At 41.7% G+C, this 17471-nt stretch overlaps 1 protein-coding gene and 1 long non-coding RNA gene across 6 annotated transcripts in view; one reads left to right on the top strand and one right to left on the bottom strand.

Annotated features, from left to right (window-relative positions):
- GPR19 (G protein-coupled receptor 19) overlaps nucleotides 1-13507 on the top strand; it is a 40865-nt gene extending 27358 nt beyond the window's left edge. For all 5 annotated transcript variants that reach the window (XM_042991788.1, XM_042991785.1, XM_042991786.1 and 2 more), the window contains one exon: nucleotides 12205-13507. In XM_042991788.1, the coding sequence (XP_042847722.1) occupies nucleotides 12227-13474 (1248 nt within the window). In that variant the 5' untranslated portion in view covers nucleotides 12205-12226 and the 3' untranslated portion in view covers nucleotides 13475-13507. The remainder of the gene's footprint in view (nucleotides 1-12204) is intronic.
- On the bottom strand, nucleotides 9076-14978 carry LOC122240302. The gene is made up of 2 exons (XR_006219801.1): nucleotides 14890-14978; nucleotides 9076-9352 (listed from the first exon to the last, which is right to left on the bottom strand). It is a non-coding gene; the product is annotated as an uncharacterized LOC122240302 (long non-coding RNA).
- Between the last annotated feature and the right edge of the window lie 2493 nt (nucleotides 14979-17471).

Here is a 17471-nt window from a genome sequence, read left to right as displayed (position 1 = left end):
AGCCAAGGAAACAGTGTTGTCTCAAGCCCGGTAATACAACTCTCCTGCAAAATAAGGCAGAACTTAGGGTCTGGGGTCATTCTCAGAAGGGGACAGAAAAAAAAAAAAATCTCAGCAAAGAGCACAGCACAGATCAATTCTTGAGTGACTTATTATCTTGCCTCCGTACAATGCGGTGGAGTCTTCCAGTTGCAATTATCAATGGGCAACACTGACTCTGTGGAACAGTGACCTGCATGTGAGTGAATCAGGCCTCCTCTTTTCCCCCTCCTCTAGGCAGAAATGAAGGCATTCTTTGCTCCCTGCTTAAATGACCGGGTGGGGACATATTGTGGAGTGGGATAGGCGAATAGGGGAACCAATCTGGTACAGAGTCAAAGGAAGTTCCCGGAGGCGCTTAGGCCCTCTAGGCCCCGCTTACCCCTTTTTCTCTCTTTCTTGTCCCCCTCCCCCTGTGAGATAGGTTCTTTTGACTGCAGAGAAGTCTGAGTTGCCTCAAGGAAAACAGCCTATCACAAGTACTAAGTCCAGGCCTTAAGGAGCCTGAAACATTGTTCAAGATCTGGAAGGTAGCTGGGAATCCAGGGCAGCTTAGGGACTGGGTTTTCTTGTCTTGTCATCTGTCTGCAGCAGGAGTCCTAGGGAGTCTACTAGCAATGGCTTGCTCTTCTCTGTCATGGCTGCTACTGCTTCCTTTGGTTCCCCAACCACCCAGCCCTAAAGAAGGTCCTCCTACCATGCTCTGCTCTTTTCTTTCACAGAACTCACTACAACTTACTGGTTTTATTTGTACTTATTTATTCCTCTTCTCTCCATCCCTCCACAGCATAGTCATAATTAGACTGTGAACTTCCTGAAGGTAGGGACATGGTTTTATTGATCATTGTATACATAGTTCTTACCACAGTACATTCTGGCACATAGTATGATCTTAAAATGGATTTATGGAATGATGAATGACTTAATGAAAATGGGCAAAGAATCTCAATAGACATTTCTCCAAACTTAATCTATTTATCTGACAACTGGATGTCTCTACTTGGGTATCTGCTAAGAATGTAACTCACCCAAAATAGAATTACTGATTTCCAGCTCCCCAAACTTTTTCTTCCTCCCCCCCCGCATCACAGACCCTCAAACCTGGGAGTCATCCCTGTTCCCCTAACCCCATCACACACCAGCAGATATTCTTGGCTCTGTCTCCAAAATATTTTCAGTAGCCATCTACTTTTCTCCACCTACATTGCTACTAGGTCTAAGCCATCATTATTACTTACTTAGCTTATTGTAATAGTTTCTTAACTGGTGCCCCCACTTCTCTCAGCCACCTACACAGCAATTAAAGTTGTATTTTTAAAACATAAATCAGGTCATACTCCTATCACTCTTTTGCTTAAAGCCTGCAGTGAGTCTCATTGCAATAAGAATAATATCTGTGCCCTACAATGCCATATGTGATTTAATCCACTGCCTACCTTTCTGATTATATCAGGTACCATTTTATTCCACATTCATATGCTCCAGCTACATAACAGGCTTATTACTGCCCCAGGGTCTTTGCACACATTGCTTCTGCCTAGAATGTTATTCTGACTTTCCTGTGGCTGGCTTGCCATCACTGGAGTTTCAGCTGTAGTATCACTTCTTCAGAGAACTGTTCTCTGGCCACTCCATCTAAAATAAGACCCTATGTTATGATGATTTTAGAGGCAAGTAATAGAAAACTCAAAGGGGATTAAAGCCATACAGAAACATTGCTTATTTGAGAAGCCTAGTGGTGGCTGTTCTAACATTACCTCAGTGTCAGGACACTGGGTAATATCTTTTTGAGTCTCAGGACTTGCCCTGCCCTTATTACTAGGTGATAAGATACCACCCAGTGCCCTGACCTCTTCACATGACAGTTTACAAAGGTTAAGAAGTAAGGGGCAGCCAGGCCCACAAGATAGAACACTTTCCACATGCTTCTTTCCTCTTACCAGGAGAGAAACATTTTCTCAAGAGCTTCCCAACATCCACCTAGAGATTTCCTCTTGTCTCAGTGCCAGAAGCAATGATGATGTGACCATCCCTAGCTGCAAGGGATGGCAGAAAGTTGTTATCTTGCCTTTTCAGCCTCTTGAGAGAGGAAGACAAGGGAGAAGTTGGGAATGGCCATTGGGTAACCAACCAGTCATGTGCCATCCCATTTTTCATGGATCCTTGGTCCCTCATTTTGCTTTATTTTTCTCCCTAGCACTAGCCATTACTTTACTCTTTATGTATTTGTTTAGCTGTTATTTGTTTTCCTTACTAGAGGTAAGCTCCACAAAAACAGGGACCTTGTCTGTCTAGCTGACTTCCATATTTTTAGCAATTAGCACAATCCTGGTTCACATTGAGTGATAAAAAATATTGGGTAATTGTATAATTGAAGACTATTTTGCATATACCATTGTAAGAAAATAGTCATTTCTTAGGGTGATGTTTCTTGATATTTCTTCCCCCCCCCCCCCCCATTTTGTCTGATTTTATAGATTTTGTGTGAACAGTAGAGAGAGGGAGAAGTTCAGTATTATTAACCCTGGAGCTACATCCCTCCTGCACAGAACTTTACTAAATGGCAGTGGGGTGAGAGAGATTGGCTAGTGTCCTTTATATGCACCTATAGTGAGATGCCAGGGTAACCTAACATTTTCTCCTGCAACATTGTTTGTAAAGAATTTGGGGAGGACTGCAGCTCATGACCAACAGAAACGTTCATGTGGGGTAGAGCTTGGGTTCCTTTCTGTTATATTCTTTTGGGTGTGACATTTATTCCAGTGCTAGCCATCCCTACACAAAACTGTCAAGTAGGTGCTTCTTCACCTTCAGCCTTTCACCCTTCACCCACTCCCTCCCATAATGGCACCCCATCTTTATTCTCTCAGGTGTGACTGTCCTCAAGACTTTTGTTTTGGCACCTCTTCTTTTTTCCTTCCCACTAAGATCATTGATCTCAGAGATAAAAGGGGTCTCTTCTGCTTATAATAGTAAAAATATTTACTCTTTAAGAAGTATTTACATTTTAATAGGGACCTTGACTTTAAAAGAATGATGCTCTAATGGTAAGAGAAGTTGAGAAAGAAGCTTTCCTCATTCCCAGAAATCACTCCAAGGATGCTGACTCTGTTTATTTCTGATATTTTAGAATTCATGTGAAGGACAAAGAAAGGTAAAGGTGGTAGAAGAGTAATACAGGTCCATGGACAACCAGTATCCAGACACAAAGATGGTGTGCCCAGGCTGCTCTTAGGACACTGCTCGATCCCAGGCCGGAAACAGATTGAAAGGCACAGAGCTGGAACTATTATGGAGGAATATTTATATGTTATATGACATACAATAGAAAAGGGGGAAAGGGCAGTAGAGAAAATTCCAGGTTAGTAAGCATGTGATACTAGGGGTCTCCGATGGTGGAGGAGAAACTGTTTCACTGGAAATATGAGGTTCTTTTGCAATTATTCACAATTACTTAATGGAAATAATTTAAGTGGAGTGGATTTCACATGTTTTTGAGAAAGACATTCAATTCATTGTATTACATATTTTGGTTTAAAGTATAGAAAAAGGTTTTATTTGGCTAATCTGTCACTAAAAAAAATCATGCCCAACTTGGAGAAAGGTTGTGTTGATTTATTTGGATCTCAATGATTTTTCCCTTAGAATCAACAATGTGAATAATGATTAGGTGCCAAGGCCCCTCTGCAAAAGCCATTCACTCTTAACACAGTTAAATTATGTGACTGATGTTAGTATTATCACTACAGTATGAGATGTGGTTACTAAAATTTGCTTGTCATATGGCTTTTGAGACTTCCATGGGCTAACGGTAGTAAGAGTGCTAATTTTTTTTAAAGTTTTAAAAAGTTGATATTTAAATTCCGTTTAGTTAACATACAGTATAATGTTAGTTTTAGGTGTACAGGATAGTGATTCAACACTTCCATTCATCACAAAGTGCTGATCAGAAGTGCACTCTTTAATCCCCATCACCTAGGTCACCTGTCGCTCCGGCTCCCCTCTGGTAACCATCAGTTTGTTTTCTATAGTTGAGTCTTTCTTGGTTTGCCTCTCCTTTTTTCCTCTTCGCTCATTTGTTTCTTAAATTCTATATATTGTGAAATCATATGGTGCCTGTCTTTCTCTGACTGATTTACTTCACTTAGCGTAATGCTCTCTAGCTCCATCCTTGTTGTTGCAAGTGGCAAGATTTCATTCTTTTTTATGGCTGAGTAATATTCCATCGTATATATATATATATATATATATATACACATCACATTTTCTTTATCCGTTCACCTATCAGTGGACACTTGGGCTGTTTCCTTAATTTGGCTATTGTGATAATACTGCTATAAACATTTGGGGTGCATGTATCCCTTCAAATTAGTATTTTTGTATTCTTTAGGTAAATGCCTCGTAGTGCAATTGCTGGATTGTACTAGTTCTATTTTTAACTTTTTTAAGAACCTCCATAAGAGTGCTAATTTTTTAAGCACTTGCTATGTGCTAGACACTGCATTAGATCATGTATAGACCTGCACAAGGATAAGGCTTATTGACAATTTTCCTCATACTAGGCAGATTGGTTGGTATTAGCTCATTTAACTCCTGTGCATATATTATCTCATTTTATCTTCATAATAATCAAATACGATAGGAATAATTATCCTTATTTTACAGATAAGAAAACTGGAGTTCAAGAAGGGTTAGATCATTTGTCCCGGGTCACACAACAACTTAGTGAGCAACAAAGGTGGAATTTACACTTGAGCTTTCTGACTTCAAAGCCTTCATACATGTACACTTTGCAATATTCCTGTGTTGTGAGATGAGAAGATTTTCAGCACAGGATTATGTTCTGGGTGTAGGTTTGCCAGATTTAGCTAATAAAAATATAGGATACTAGTTAAATATTATATGGGATATATCTATGCTAAAATATTGTCCTTTATCTGAAATTCATCTTTTACTGGGGATCCTGTATTTCATCTGGCAGGCATATCTGGGTGGCACATTGTGAGAACGTGTCTTATCCTCTCTGGTTTTTTTGTTCCCCCACCACAGTCTTGCTGGTGGCTACCTGGGCCTTATGTAGTTCCATAAAGCACTGAGCTCAGTGTCCACACCAAAGCCATAGCTCAGAGCCAGAAAGCAAGATAACCATTCAGGAAGCTTCTGAAGAGCCTGTGTGGCCTCCTTAGCCATTTGTAAATTCAGGGATGTAAATTCAGGGCTTCAGGGTATGTTGCCCTGTAAATCCTGCCCTACTGGAGGCAGTAGGCTGGTAAATGTTTAACATCTAGTTGAGCAGGAGAAGAAAAAAAAAAACAAAACCTGATTTGTGGTGTTTGTCAGTTTCCATGGTGTGAATATTCCTGCCAAGGCTGATTTATACCAGCATGATGTCATTGAACTTGGAGTTGCGAAGAAATGTGCACAGCTGGCTCTGGGGAGCTCATGCAAGCCAGTCACCCACTACTGTTTTGGGTATTTCTTATTTTCACATATACAGCCTACTAACAATGCAAGGTTTAAGAGAAAATATCTACCACCGTGGTATTTTCTAAGTTACAAAAATTAAAATTTAAAGGAGACATTTCCCTACTTGGGGCACTACCATTGATCAAACTTTTCCTCACTTTCAGTTCAAATGGGTTTAGAGTTCTGCTTTCATCCTGTGTTTAAAAGCCAATAACGGTTAATCATGTGTTATAATGAATTTCCAATCGTCTCACATTTTTCATTCTGAAGAAAGGCTGTATTTCCAGACCAACATGTCTTACTGTACTTTTGATGCCAAGCCTCTGTGCAGTATATGGTGGGAGTGATTTTTTTTTCCCCCAAATGTTCACTGTGTCACATATTTCTGAGCTAGCATATTGAACAGATGTATCTGTGGGTAGGCAAGAGGCTGTGGCGGAATAATTTTACATTCCTGTGTTTGAGGAGTCAAGAAAGACCTATCCATGTACAGCCAGTGTGAACCTCTGAATTCAGATCCAGCCTTTTGTGGCCTCCCTAGGCATGAAGCCCCAGTGGTGGTTAAGAGCATGGGCTTTGGAGTGAGGCAGTCCTGGGGTGACTACTTTATAACTATATGATCTTGGGGAAGAACTTCAGTTTTTTCCATTTGTGAAACACGGCTATTACCTACCTCAAAGGGCTATGTGTATGAAGTACCTGACATATAGTAAGCACAAAATAGATATCAATTCTCAGTGGTGTTAATGCTGTAACTACTGTCATAATTGTAATTAGTCTTACTGCTCAGTAGTAAACAACCTTATCTTATTTATCTGCTTTGGTCCAGCAGAAGCTTACCATGGTACAAGAAAATGTTTCAGGTTGGTTTTTTTTTTCCCCAACCAAATCATGTAAAAAAAAAAAATTCAACATTATAAAAATTCTAGTTTGACATTAAATGTTTAAACAGATTTCAGAAATAAAAATGGTCTTTCTATATTGTAAGAATGCCTGTGAATCTTTATAATTCCATGAGGGAAAAGAGATCAGTTGTTAGGGTTCTTTGAATCTAGAAGCCGAAGCAGCAGTTGATATGCTTGGCAAAGGAATGGCCCCTGGTACAACCCTGAAGTAAACCAAGTTTGTCAGCTGTGTGCCTCTGTTCCTCTTTTGGTCCTTTTGTTTGTTTCTCATCTTTCATGCATTCATCCACCTATCAGTGTGATTTTCAAAAAGCTAAAATCATGACTCACTCTTACACAAATAGGGGATGAACGTAGGTCAAAGATTTATCAACTTGCTACTGAAGAAACCAATGAGGTAATAGGGCTGGTTCTAAGAGCATTTGAATAGATGGGTATTTATAGGGTTTTGTTATTGTTATTGTTTGTTTTTTTAAAGAAGATGGACATAAGATTGCTAGACAGACACAAAACTGATGTCCTACAGAGCAATAAGTTCATAACTCTTGGAGTTATTTTTTCTGCTAGACAGAAATCTGCAAGTTAACATGTACTTTCACAATGTCTGGGATTTAGTCATATAGTAAATAGCAAAATCAAGCACAGATACATTCTCCCAGAGAATTAAATAATTCTTTGGGGCAACCCCCTTTAACAGTGTCTTAGCATGACATTAAAAAGATATGCTATACTCTCTTTGCTTTATTTTCAAGTATTGGATACTTTTTATTAACACATTTATCCATTTATTTATTCAGTAAACTTTTAGTATCTATATGGCCCAGGGATGCAGAGATAAAAACACAGTCCTTGCCCTAAGGAACTCATAACCTTATGAAGCAGAGCAACATTCAAAATAAAAGTTGCAGGGTGCCTGGGTGGCTCAGTTGGTTGAGCATCTGACTTCCGCTCAGGTCATGATCTCATGGTTCATGAGTTTGAGCTCCACATCGGGCTCTGTGCTGGCAGGTCAGAGACTGTCTGGGATTCTCTCTCGCCTTCTCCCCTTCTCAAAATAAATAAACTTGGAAAAAACAAAAACAAAAAACAAAACAAAATAAAAATTGCAATATACAGTGACAGGCATTTACCCCAGGCTCCTGAGGGGGGGATGGAGGTCCACCCAGTCCCTAGCTCTATACCATGTCAACCCATCCACCATTTCCCCACCTGTATATTGCAATAGCTCTCCTAGAGCCTGATAGATGAATGATAGTGTATAGAGATATATTCTAATAAGGGCCTTCAGTACTCAACTCAGTGGAGTGTATCATGTGGCAGTCTCAGAACTGAAGGGGAAGAGAGAGGTGGAGCAGGAAAGAGGTGAATAAGTTTTTCCTGTTTTGTTAAAATTACTGCATATGGATAACCCAGACATAATAACTAATTAAACAACCCTTGTATTTCAGAAACACTCCCCTGAAGAAGGATTTATTTCCAAATTAATGGGGTAGGCGAAATTTTACTTTGGAACCTGAAATTTTACTTTGGAACCCTAGAATTTAGTTATAACATGGCAGACTATTTTTTGGGGGGTGGGGATTGCAGAAGCCTGTCTGAGGACAGATGTCTCAACTACCTTCACTCTCCCTTAAATGAGAATTCTACTGCATGTAGCAGTCGATGGAGGTGACTTCAGTTTCACAGTCTGTTTTCCCTGTCTCCATGGTCACCAGTGTTTCACCTCCATGAGAAGACACAATGACTTTCTATCTCTGGGTTTAATTCTCCTAGCAGAGCCCCCTATGGTAGGAGTCCTACATTTCAGTTCTCTGTCCCTATGGATTTGATTCAGTAAATATTTAATGGGCAATTGTTAATGTAAAGACAAAGAATAGCATTATTCACCTGGGAGCCCACAGTTTGATGAGGGAAGTCAGAAACATGAAAGCAATTCTGAAGCAGGGACTCCTGATCTTGGCTGCACGTTAGGATCACCTGGGGGGTTGCACTCCAGGCCAATTCAATTAGAATCTCTGGGGGAGGACCAGGACATCGGTATTTTTTAAAAGCTCCCTGAGAGAGTCCAATGTGTTGCTAAGCTAGAGAACCATTGTTCTAAAGGAAAGTACACTTGGAAAATGCTGCAATAAAGGACTAACAAAGTGCTGTGTGAACAAGGATACCACAGCCATTCTGGCTTTGTTCATACTCTCATCCACTGTTGACCACATTTCAGCCCATGAATGCAGAAAATGTAACCTCTCACTGTAACCTTGGGGAAATTTTAGGTCAGTTTGATTGTAGGACATTTAGAAACTGTGTATACTCTAGGAGGTGTGGTTTGTAGGAAACTATGTCCCCTAAGGGAAAGGGGACCCAAAAAAAGATGACCCCCAAATTCATTCCACGTGCTCTCTCTTCTTTGGAATGTTTTTTTCACTCCCTGTCTTCCTAAAGAAGTCCTAGTCTCTAAATCCCCAACTCAAACATCACCTCCTTTGTGAAGTGTCTCCTTTCTTTTTTCATATCCCATGCAAAATTGGGTCCTTGTTTTTCTCTGCCACTTAGCTGCTTGCCTTTTTAGCATCAATTATAATTATTACAGAATTTAGTTATGTCAGGCAGCTGTTTATCCATTTTCCCTCTTACAGGCTTTACTTATCTGTTTCCCTAGTACCTAGCATAGTGTCTTGTCTTGGTTTATTGAATGAAAAAACAGAGCCGTAGCCGTTGTACGTAATGTCCAAAAAGTCGTGCCATCGTTGGGGAGACCTGGACTCAGGACCTCCTCAAGGCTCCCTCGTCCGATTTCTGAGCTTTAGGAGCCTCTGCTTCCGAGTGGTGGGGCTAGAGAAGTGGGCAGACACACTCGCTGGTGTAATACAGCTGGAGGAAGTGATGGAAGGCCTCCTGGTGCTTTAGTTGTGGTGGTGAACTTGAGTTTCATCTCCAGAATTTTGCTACAAGGGAGAGACAAACAAAAGTAAGTTCACAGGTTCAAAGTGTGTGTATTGACTACGGAGAAGAGGCTGTGCCACCAAGTCCTGTTTTATTTACGCTGCAGGCATCCCCCAAAAGTTGAGCACAGCCTGGGAAGATTCCTCGTCTGTTTTACTTTTAAACTTTAAATCTTTATTATATTTTATTTTATTTGTAGGTAATCCCCACACCCAGTGTGAGGCTCAAACTCCCAACCCCGAGATCAAGTCACACACTCTACCGACTGAGCCAGCCAGGTGCCCCTAAAGTTTAAATCTTTAAAAAAATAATTTTTTTTTGGCATTTCGTAGGTTTTACACATATAAAGGTGAAGAGATCATTTCAACTTTATAAGTACAAGGGTTATGCATTCCAGATTTTCTAGGGCAGTGCTAATTTTAGATCTTATATTCTGTTTTCCGACTGCATATCCTGATTTTTTTTAGATGGAGAGTGTGGTTGGTATTCTTATAATATCACCCAGCCAGCCATGCTTACAAGCCTTCTAGTAGTCAAATTTCTAATTATCTTACATTTCTTTTGAGAAATCACGTAAGGCTGCCTTATGGACAAAAAAGCCTGAAGGTAATATGGGACTGGCATTTACTACATCACACTGAGCTCCAGATTTTTGTTGAATGTGGTTTCAGGGTGAGAACAGTATATATTAACACTCATCTCCCTACCACAAATTAGTGCAAAAGTCCTTCAAGGAAAAGTGGGCCATTAAGAACTGCTCTGCCATTAAAAACTGTTCTTTCGGGGCACCTGGGTGGCTCAGTCGGTTGGGGGTCCGACTTCGGCTCAGGTCACGATCTCGAGGTCCGTGGGTTCGAGCCCCGTGTCGGGCTCTGTGCTGACAGCTCAGAGCCTGGAGCGCGCTTCAGATTCTGTGTCTCCCTCTCTCTCTGCCCCTCCCCCACTCATGCTTGCTCTCTCTGTCTCAAAAATAAAGGTTAAAAAAATTTAAAAAAAAAAAAAGAAAAAGAAAAACTGTTCTTTCATTAAGAACTGTTCTTGGTAGGGACCTGAATGGCTCAGTTGGAGGAGCATGTGACTCTTGATCTTAGGGTTGTGAGTTTGAACCCCACATTGGGTGTGGAGATTACTTAAAAAATGATATCTTTAAAAGAAAAACAATAACGAAAACTGCTCTTTAATCCCACCTCTAAACTTCAGAAATGCTTCTGTGTGAGGCTGGTCAACAGGAGCCCACCAACAGGGACACGGGGCCCCACGGGAGCTGCTGGAGGGCCCCCCTGCTGTGCCACAGGCTACATGGGACTGCTCTGGTTATTTTGGACGTAGATGCTGTGTTTTCTCTTTCTGCTTAATAGATTCAGACCAAATTAGACCTTAATAATCCAACTACAACCAAAGTCACACCAATTTTAATTGAATAGCCCACAATTATATAATTGTTTTACCTATTAAAAAGTATAACTTTTATTGTCACTAAATAGTACCCTAAAAAGTTAAAGGCTAAATTTATAATAATCTTCTATATCTAAGGATCATAAGCTTTTACTTACTTATTTTTTTAAATTTGTTTTGAGAGAGACAGCATGAATGGGGGAGGGGCAAAGAAGAGGAGAAAGATAATCCCAAGTAGGCTCCACGCAGTCAGCACAGAGCCTTATGTGGGGCTCAAACTCACAAACCATGAGATCATCTGAGGTGAAACCAAGAGTCGGACACTTAACTGACTGAGCCATCCCGGCGCCCCAAGGATCATAAGCTTTTAAAAAACCAGCTGAGGGGCACTGAGTGGCTCTGTCGATTAAGTGTCCGACTTCGGCTCAGGTCATGATCTCGCGGTTTGTGAGTTCAAGCCCCACATCAGGCTCTGTGCTGATAGCTTGGAGCCTGGAGCCTACTTAGGATTCTGTGTCTCCCTCTCTCTCTGCCCCTCCCCTGCTCATGCTCTGTCTCACTCTGTCTCTCAAAAATAAATAAATGTTTATTTACCCAGCTGAGTAACAGTTACAGTTGGCTGGTTTTAATCATCCATTTGCCACAAACTTTCTAGTAATCTGGTTACATTCTATAGAGAACATCTTGTATGTTCTTTAGTCAATATGTTATTCTATGAAACAGTAACAGCAGAATAGCCTCAAGTTACATCATTTGTAAGTAGCAAGCTATTAGAACAGGGATCATGTCATCTTTTGGAAGAAGCAGGCTATTTTCAGGTGTCATTAAATTAGAAGCTACTTCTGGCTCCTGTGAAAGCGTTACATACAGTTGCTCCGTGCCTTTCATAATGCTTCTGTACTGGAAATTCTGCATAAGTAAGAATGGGGCCATCTCTGGGAACCAGCCAGGCTGTCTGCACAGATTCCTGTTAGCTGTTTCCATAGTTGAAATCCGTGTGTTTCCATCTGTCCGAGTCTTCTCGTCGCAGCCTCACTGCTTTAGTGTCCTGACATTTAGGAACTTCTCACCTGTTTGCCGTGCATTCCATTTGGGAGTAGCACCCTTACCATGAGCCATATTTGAGTGCCTTACCCCTTTGTGGTCCCCAGCGGGTAAAGGCAACAAGGATATGTCTAGGGGTGGGGCTGGGCAGGAGTTCTACCTCACTTGAGTAAGGGTTGAGAAAGGGAGAGGCCAGGGACAGCCTGAGCTGGGATCAGCCAAAACAGCTCCTAAAACAAAAGAGAAGTGGAACCAGAGCTCTTTCTAGATGGTAGTCCAGGGTTCCTGCCAGTCTACGGGTCCTACTCACTGACAGACGACAACAGTCTCAGTGTCCGATAAGACTGTTAGCCTTAGGAGTCGCTCTTTATAACACCATTTTAACAGGAGGCCTCATTCTTCTTTTCTTATCCAGAACTAAGAGGAAAAAAGTGAATATGGTTTTTGCTCACAGAATGGATAACAGCAAGCCGCCTTTGGTCATCCCCACGCTCCTGGTGCCCCTCCAAAACCACAGCTGCACCGAAACAGCCACACCTCTGCCAAGCCGTGACCTGACAGACTTACATGGGGAGCACGGCTGGATGAGCAACAGAACGGACCTGCAGTACGGACTGAGACCCGGGGAAGTGGCCACAGCCAGCATTTTCTTCGGGGCCCTGTGGCTGTTCTCTGTATTTGGCAACTCCCTGGTTTGTCTGGTCATCCACCGGAGTAGGAGGACACAGTCCACCACCAACTACTTTGTGGTCTCCATGGCATGTGCTGATCTTCTCATCAGCGTCGCCAGTACGCCTTTCGTCCTGCTTCAGTTCGCCACGGGGAGGTGGACACTTGGCAGTGTGATGTGTAAGCTGGTGCGGTATTTTCAGTATCTCACCCCGGGCGTCCAGATCTACGTCCTCCTGTCCATCTGCATAGACCGGTTCTACACCATTGTCTATCCCCTGAGTTTCAAGGTGTCCAGAGAAAAAGCCAAGAAAATGATTGCCGCGTCGTGGGTCTTCAATGCAGCCTTCGTGACCCCCCTGTTCTTTTTCTATGGCTCCCACTGGGACAGTCATTGCAATTACTTCCTCCCTGCCTCTTGGGAAGGAACTGCCTACACTGTCATCCATTTCTTGGTGAGCTTTGTGATTCCTTCTGTCCTCATCATCTTATTTTACCAGAAGGTCGTGAAGTATATCTGGAGAATAGGCACCGATGGTCGGACAGTGCGGAGGACGATGAACATTGTCCCGAGGACAAAAGTGAAAACTATCAAGATGTTCCTCATTTTAAATCTATTGTTCCTGCTCTCCTGGCTACCTTTTCATGTGGCTCAGCTGTGGCACCCCCCCGAACGGGACTCTAAGAAAAGTTCCCTTGTTTTCACAGCTATCACATGGATATCTTTTAGTTCTTCAGCCTCTAAACCTACGCTCTATTCCATTTATAATGCCAATTTTAGGAGAGGAATGAAAGAAACTTTTTGCATGTCCTCAATGAAGTGTTACCGAAGCAATGCCTATACTATCACAACCAGTTCAAGGATGGCCAAAAAAAACTACGTTGGCATTTCAGAAATTCCTCCCACGGCCAAAACTATAACCAAAGACTCAATCTATGATTCATTTGACAGAGAAGCCAAGGAAAAAAAGCTTGCTTGGCCCATTAATTCAAATCCACCAAATACTTTTGTCTAATTTCGCAGAGTTCTTTCAATTATTGTTATGTTGCCAGAGATTAAAAAGCTTTAACTCTAAAAACAGAAGCTATTTATATACATTTTTTTTTCTGTCAACTTTCTGAGGGAAATGTTTTATTTTGTAAAATGCATTTAACTATTGATTGGAATTTCTGTGGTTTTCTTTTGGTTGCCTTTTCTTTTAGGGGAAGCTTTCACCTTGAGCTATAGTTAAGAGTTCTTTTACTCTATTAGTTACGTGCATAAAAGAGAGAATGCGTTCCTACTTTTTAGTTACCATTAGGTCCAAAAAGCATAAACCATACACACAGCCTTTGATTAATGACTCAAATTTGTTTTATTCTGTCTCCTTTTTCTCCTCCCTACTGAAATTTTATAACTATGGGCTTCTGTTCCAAATGAAATCTTCTGTCACACACATTTCAGAGACTTGTATTTCTGCGACTAAGTAACATTAAGGGAGTGTTAATATTGTATATGTTTTTACATTACTTTCTTCCAAGTAATTGCTGTCCGGATCTCCTGTGGAAAGCACCCTGTATGATGGAATACACTGGAACTTTCTGGGAAGTCTTCTGTGATTAAATTTGACTCAGGATTCTTAGAGAAAGAAAACTTATAAAATTGCCTAATATCTCTCTCCCTCTCTCTTTCTCTCTCTCTCTCCCCATCTCTCATTTTCATTCTCCCTTAACCTAAGCAGTTGATGAGGTCTTGAAAATTCTGAGGTCAATATGTTTTTCTCACATCTGTGTCCCATCTGGGCTGTGTCTAGGATGTTTACTTCCCTTCTATGAGTTAAACTCAAGCAAATGAGTAGGTGTCCTTGCTAGGCAAGCCCTTTAGAAAATGCCAGTGGGAGAAATGACACATGGCGTTTCTCTGTGCTCTGCACTTCAGGCAGAGGGCTTTGGCTGCCTGGCCCGACCTCTATAAATAGATATAGCAAGGACGAGAAGCACCTGCTTCATCCTCCTTGATACTCTGACCTGAGGCCATACGTCCAACCAGCGCCTTTTCCCCCTCATCTCTCTCCAGGATACATCTTCATAGCCTGGCCAAATTCAGACTCTTCTTTGCCTGTGCTATCTCTAGGTTTTCTTCTCTGCTTGTCAGCTTTCTGTTGTTTCAAATCTAGGTCCAGCACATTTTAAAAATGTTCCTATTTAAACAGTAAAGGGCCTACATGGGGCACCTGGGTGGCTCAGTCGTTAAGCGTCCGACTTTCAGTTCAGGTCATGATCTTGCAGTCTGTGGGTTTGAGCTCCGCATCAGGCTCCGTGCTGACAGCTCAGAGCCTGGAGCCTGCTTCAGATTCTGTCTCCCTCTCTCTGCCCTTCCCCCACTCATGCTCTCTCTCTGTCTCTCAAAAATGAATAAATGTTAAAAATAAATAAACAATAAAGGGCTTACAGACAAGACAGTATGCATTTTCACATCCCAGTTAAGAGCTGCAAATAATAATTCCAGTTCTTCAGCAATTTTACCCACATTATCTTATTTTATCCTCTTGGGAATTCTGTGATGTACTTCTTGTCATCTGCGCCTCATAGATGAGAATCTGGAATACTATGTTTTGTGACTTGCCCACATTGGAGTGTGACAGAGCTGGTATTCACACTCAGGGCCTCTAACTGCGTGTATATCACTCTTTCCTTGACACTACAGATGTCTCTCTAAGGAACACACGAGTGGCCAAACCCGTCCAGGCCTCCGGGGGTCTTCTGGCTGCTGCTTTGGTAGAAATCTAAGGTCTAAGAGAATCCGCCCATTCTTAAAAGGAGAGTCTAGGTGGGATTTAATGAGCTGGCCCTCACCTTTTCTTTGGCTGTGGATAGGTTGTTGGACTTGCGCTGAATGTCAGAGATACAGACAAAGGGAAACGAGACAAGACTGGGTTCAATAATTAGGACAAGGAACAAGAACAAGAAAGCGTTTCATCTACGAAACATCTACAGAGCCGGTGTTTTTAAATGGAGCTGCTTCCTTCAGTCAAGTTCAAAAGGCAAAAAGAACATCTCATATTTTCCTTTTTCTTTTTCCTCCTCATCTTCTTCTTCCTTATCCCATCAGCAGATGGCACTCTAAAATGACAAAAGAAGCTAGACATTTCTCTCACTTAGCCCTCGAATTCTATGGTTCAGACTTATTAAAAAACAGAGAAAACCCTTGCATTTTTGTCCATTTTTTGGTCCATACTGTTGGTCCATTTAAAAGGAATATTTTTAAAAGATTGTAAAAAGTTAAATTTAATTCATCTCAATTTTGTTTATATTTTTAGGTTTTAGTTTAAACTAAAGGAGTTCTAAGCTCCATTCTATCTATAATGTTCTGTGAGTTTATCCTAGTTGGTGGAAATTCAGTGAGACAATTTCATAGCTGAATTATTATAGGTCATGAGACTGACTTGGTTGACACTTCAAGGTTTTTTTTTTTAAAGAATCTCCCAAATAATGACAAATTAAAAGTGTCAACCAAATCATAGTCTCATGACCTATAATAATCCAGCTATATTCTCTGAGCATGTTGATAATTCACTGTATTTTTGTTTAGTCTGTTTTTAAAAAATTTTTTTCAATGTTTATTTGTTTTTGAGAGACAGAGAGAGGGAGACAGCTTGAGGGAAGGGGCAGAGAGAGAGAGAGAGAGAGAGAGAGAGACAACAGAATCCAAAGCAGGCTCTGGGCTCTGAGCTCTCAGCACAGAGCCCAATGCAGGGCTCAAACCCATGAACCATGAGATCATGACCTAGCTGAAGTTGGACACTTTACAAACTGAGCCACCCAGGCGCCCCTAGTCTTATTTAATATTCAGGATTCCTGTTGTCTCACTTGATCCTGAAATAGAGGAAACTGGATATAATTCACAGATTGATGAGGCTTTGTATAAGTCCCAACAGTACAAGAACAACATTCTCCATAACTCATATCTGCCTAGCAAGAATCAGTTAAATCACAGGGAGGCAGCCTATTGGAGACAGTAAAAACATCACCCCAGTCTCCTTACCAGGTACATATGAGGTGCGCCATGAATCTGGATTCACATAGCCTCCAAAGCAGAGTTCAAGAAAAATGATAGTGGGGAACAGGGTTCATAGTAGAGGTGATGCTCATACCTGGCTCCCAGAGACTGTCAGAGGAAGGGACAGGGACGCATCCTTTAAGGTGGAATTCAAGTTGTTCCTTTTCTTCTAATCTTCAGTGAAAGCATTAATCAAATCAGCCTGCTGCTGAAAGTCCACAAGCACATCCTGCTCATATGAGCTTCTCAGTTGACCTGACATGCCAGGTTTTTACCCAAGATGGCTGGAGCTGATTCCCTGGGCCAGAATTCCTTGCTCAGGAAGGACAATTTTACCCAGGGGGCCTCAACCAAATATGTGGGAGCAGTCATTTGCCAGATAAGGTGGGCAGTTTTGTGTCTTGGGGTGGGCACAGTCTTTCCCTTTTCCCTTCCAGTCTTGCTGCCCCCTGCTCAAACTCACTGTGAAACAACATAACTGAGATCTATTGGAGCTACTGGACCAGGATCAGCTTCGAGGATGAGCTCCTCTGGAAGAACTGCATGTAAAGGCAATGAAGAATTACAGATTTTTGGATTAGAAGGGACATTGAGAGACCTAGCCGATGCCCCTTATTGTTTAGGAGAGGAAATTACAACCAAGGGAGGTCAAATTAGGGGTAAACTAAAATGCCTTCTACCAACCAGTCCAACATCCTTTTATATATATAAAGTTTGTTTGTTTGTTTGTTTGTTTGTTTGTTTGTTTGTTTTGAGAGAGAGAAGAATGCACACTAGTGGGGAAGGGGCAGAGAGAGAGGGAGAGGGAGAATCCAAGCAGGCTCCGTGCTGTCAGTGCAGAGCCCAACGCAGGGCTCAATCTCAGGACCCGTGAACTCATGACCTGAGCTGAAATCGAGTCAGACGCTCAACTGACTGAGCCACCAAGGCGCCCCCCAGTCCAACATTCTTTTAACTTCACCATTCTGCTTGCC

This window comes from Panthera tigris, chromosome B4 (assembly GCF_018350195.1).
Source record: "Panthera tigris isolate Pti1 chromosome B4, P.tigris_Pti1_mat1.1, whole genome shotgun sequence".
NCBI lineage: Eukaryota > Metazoa > Chordata > Mammalia > Carnivora > Felidae > Panthera > Panthera tigris.
This window is presented reverse-complemented; position numbering and strand designations above follow the sequence as displayed.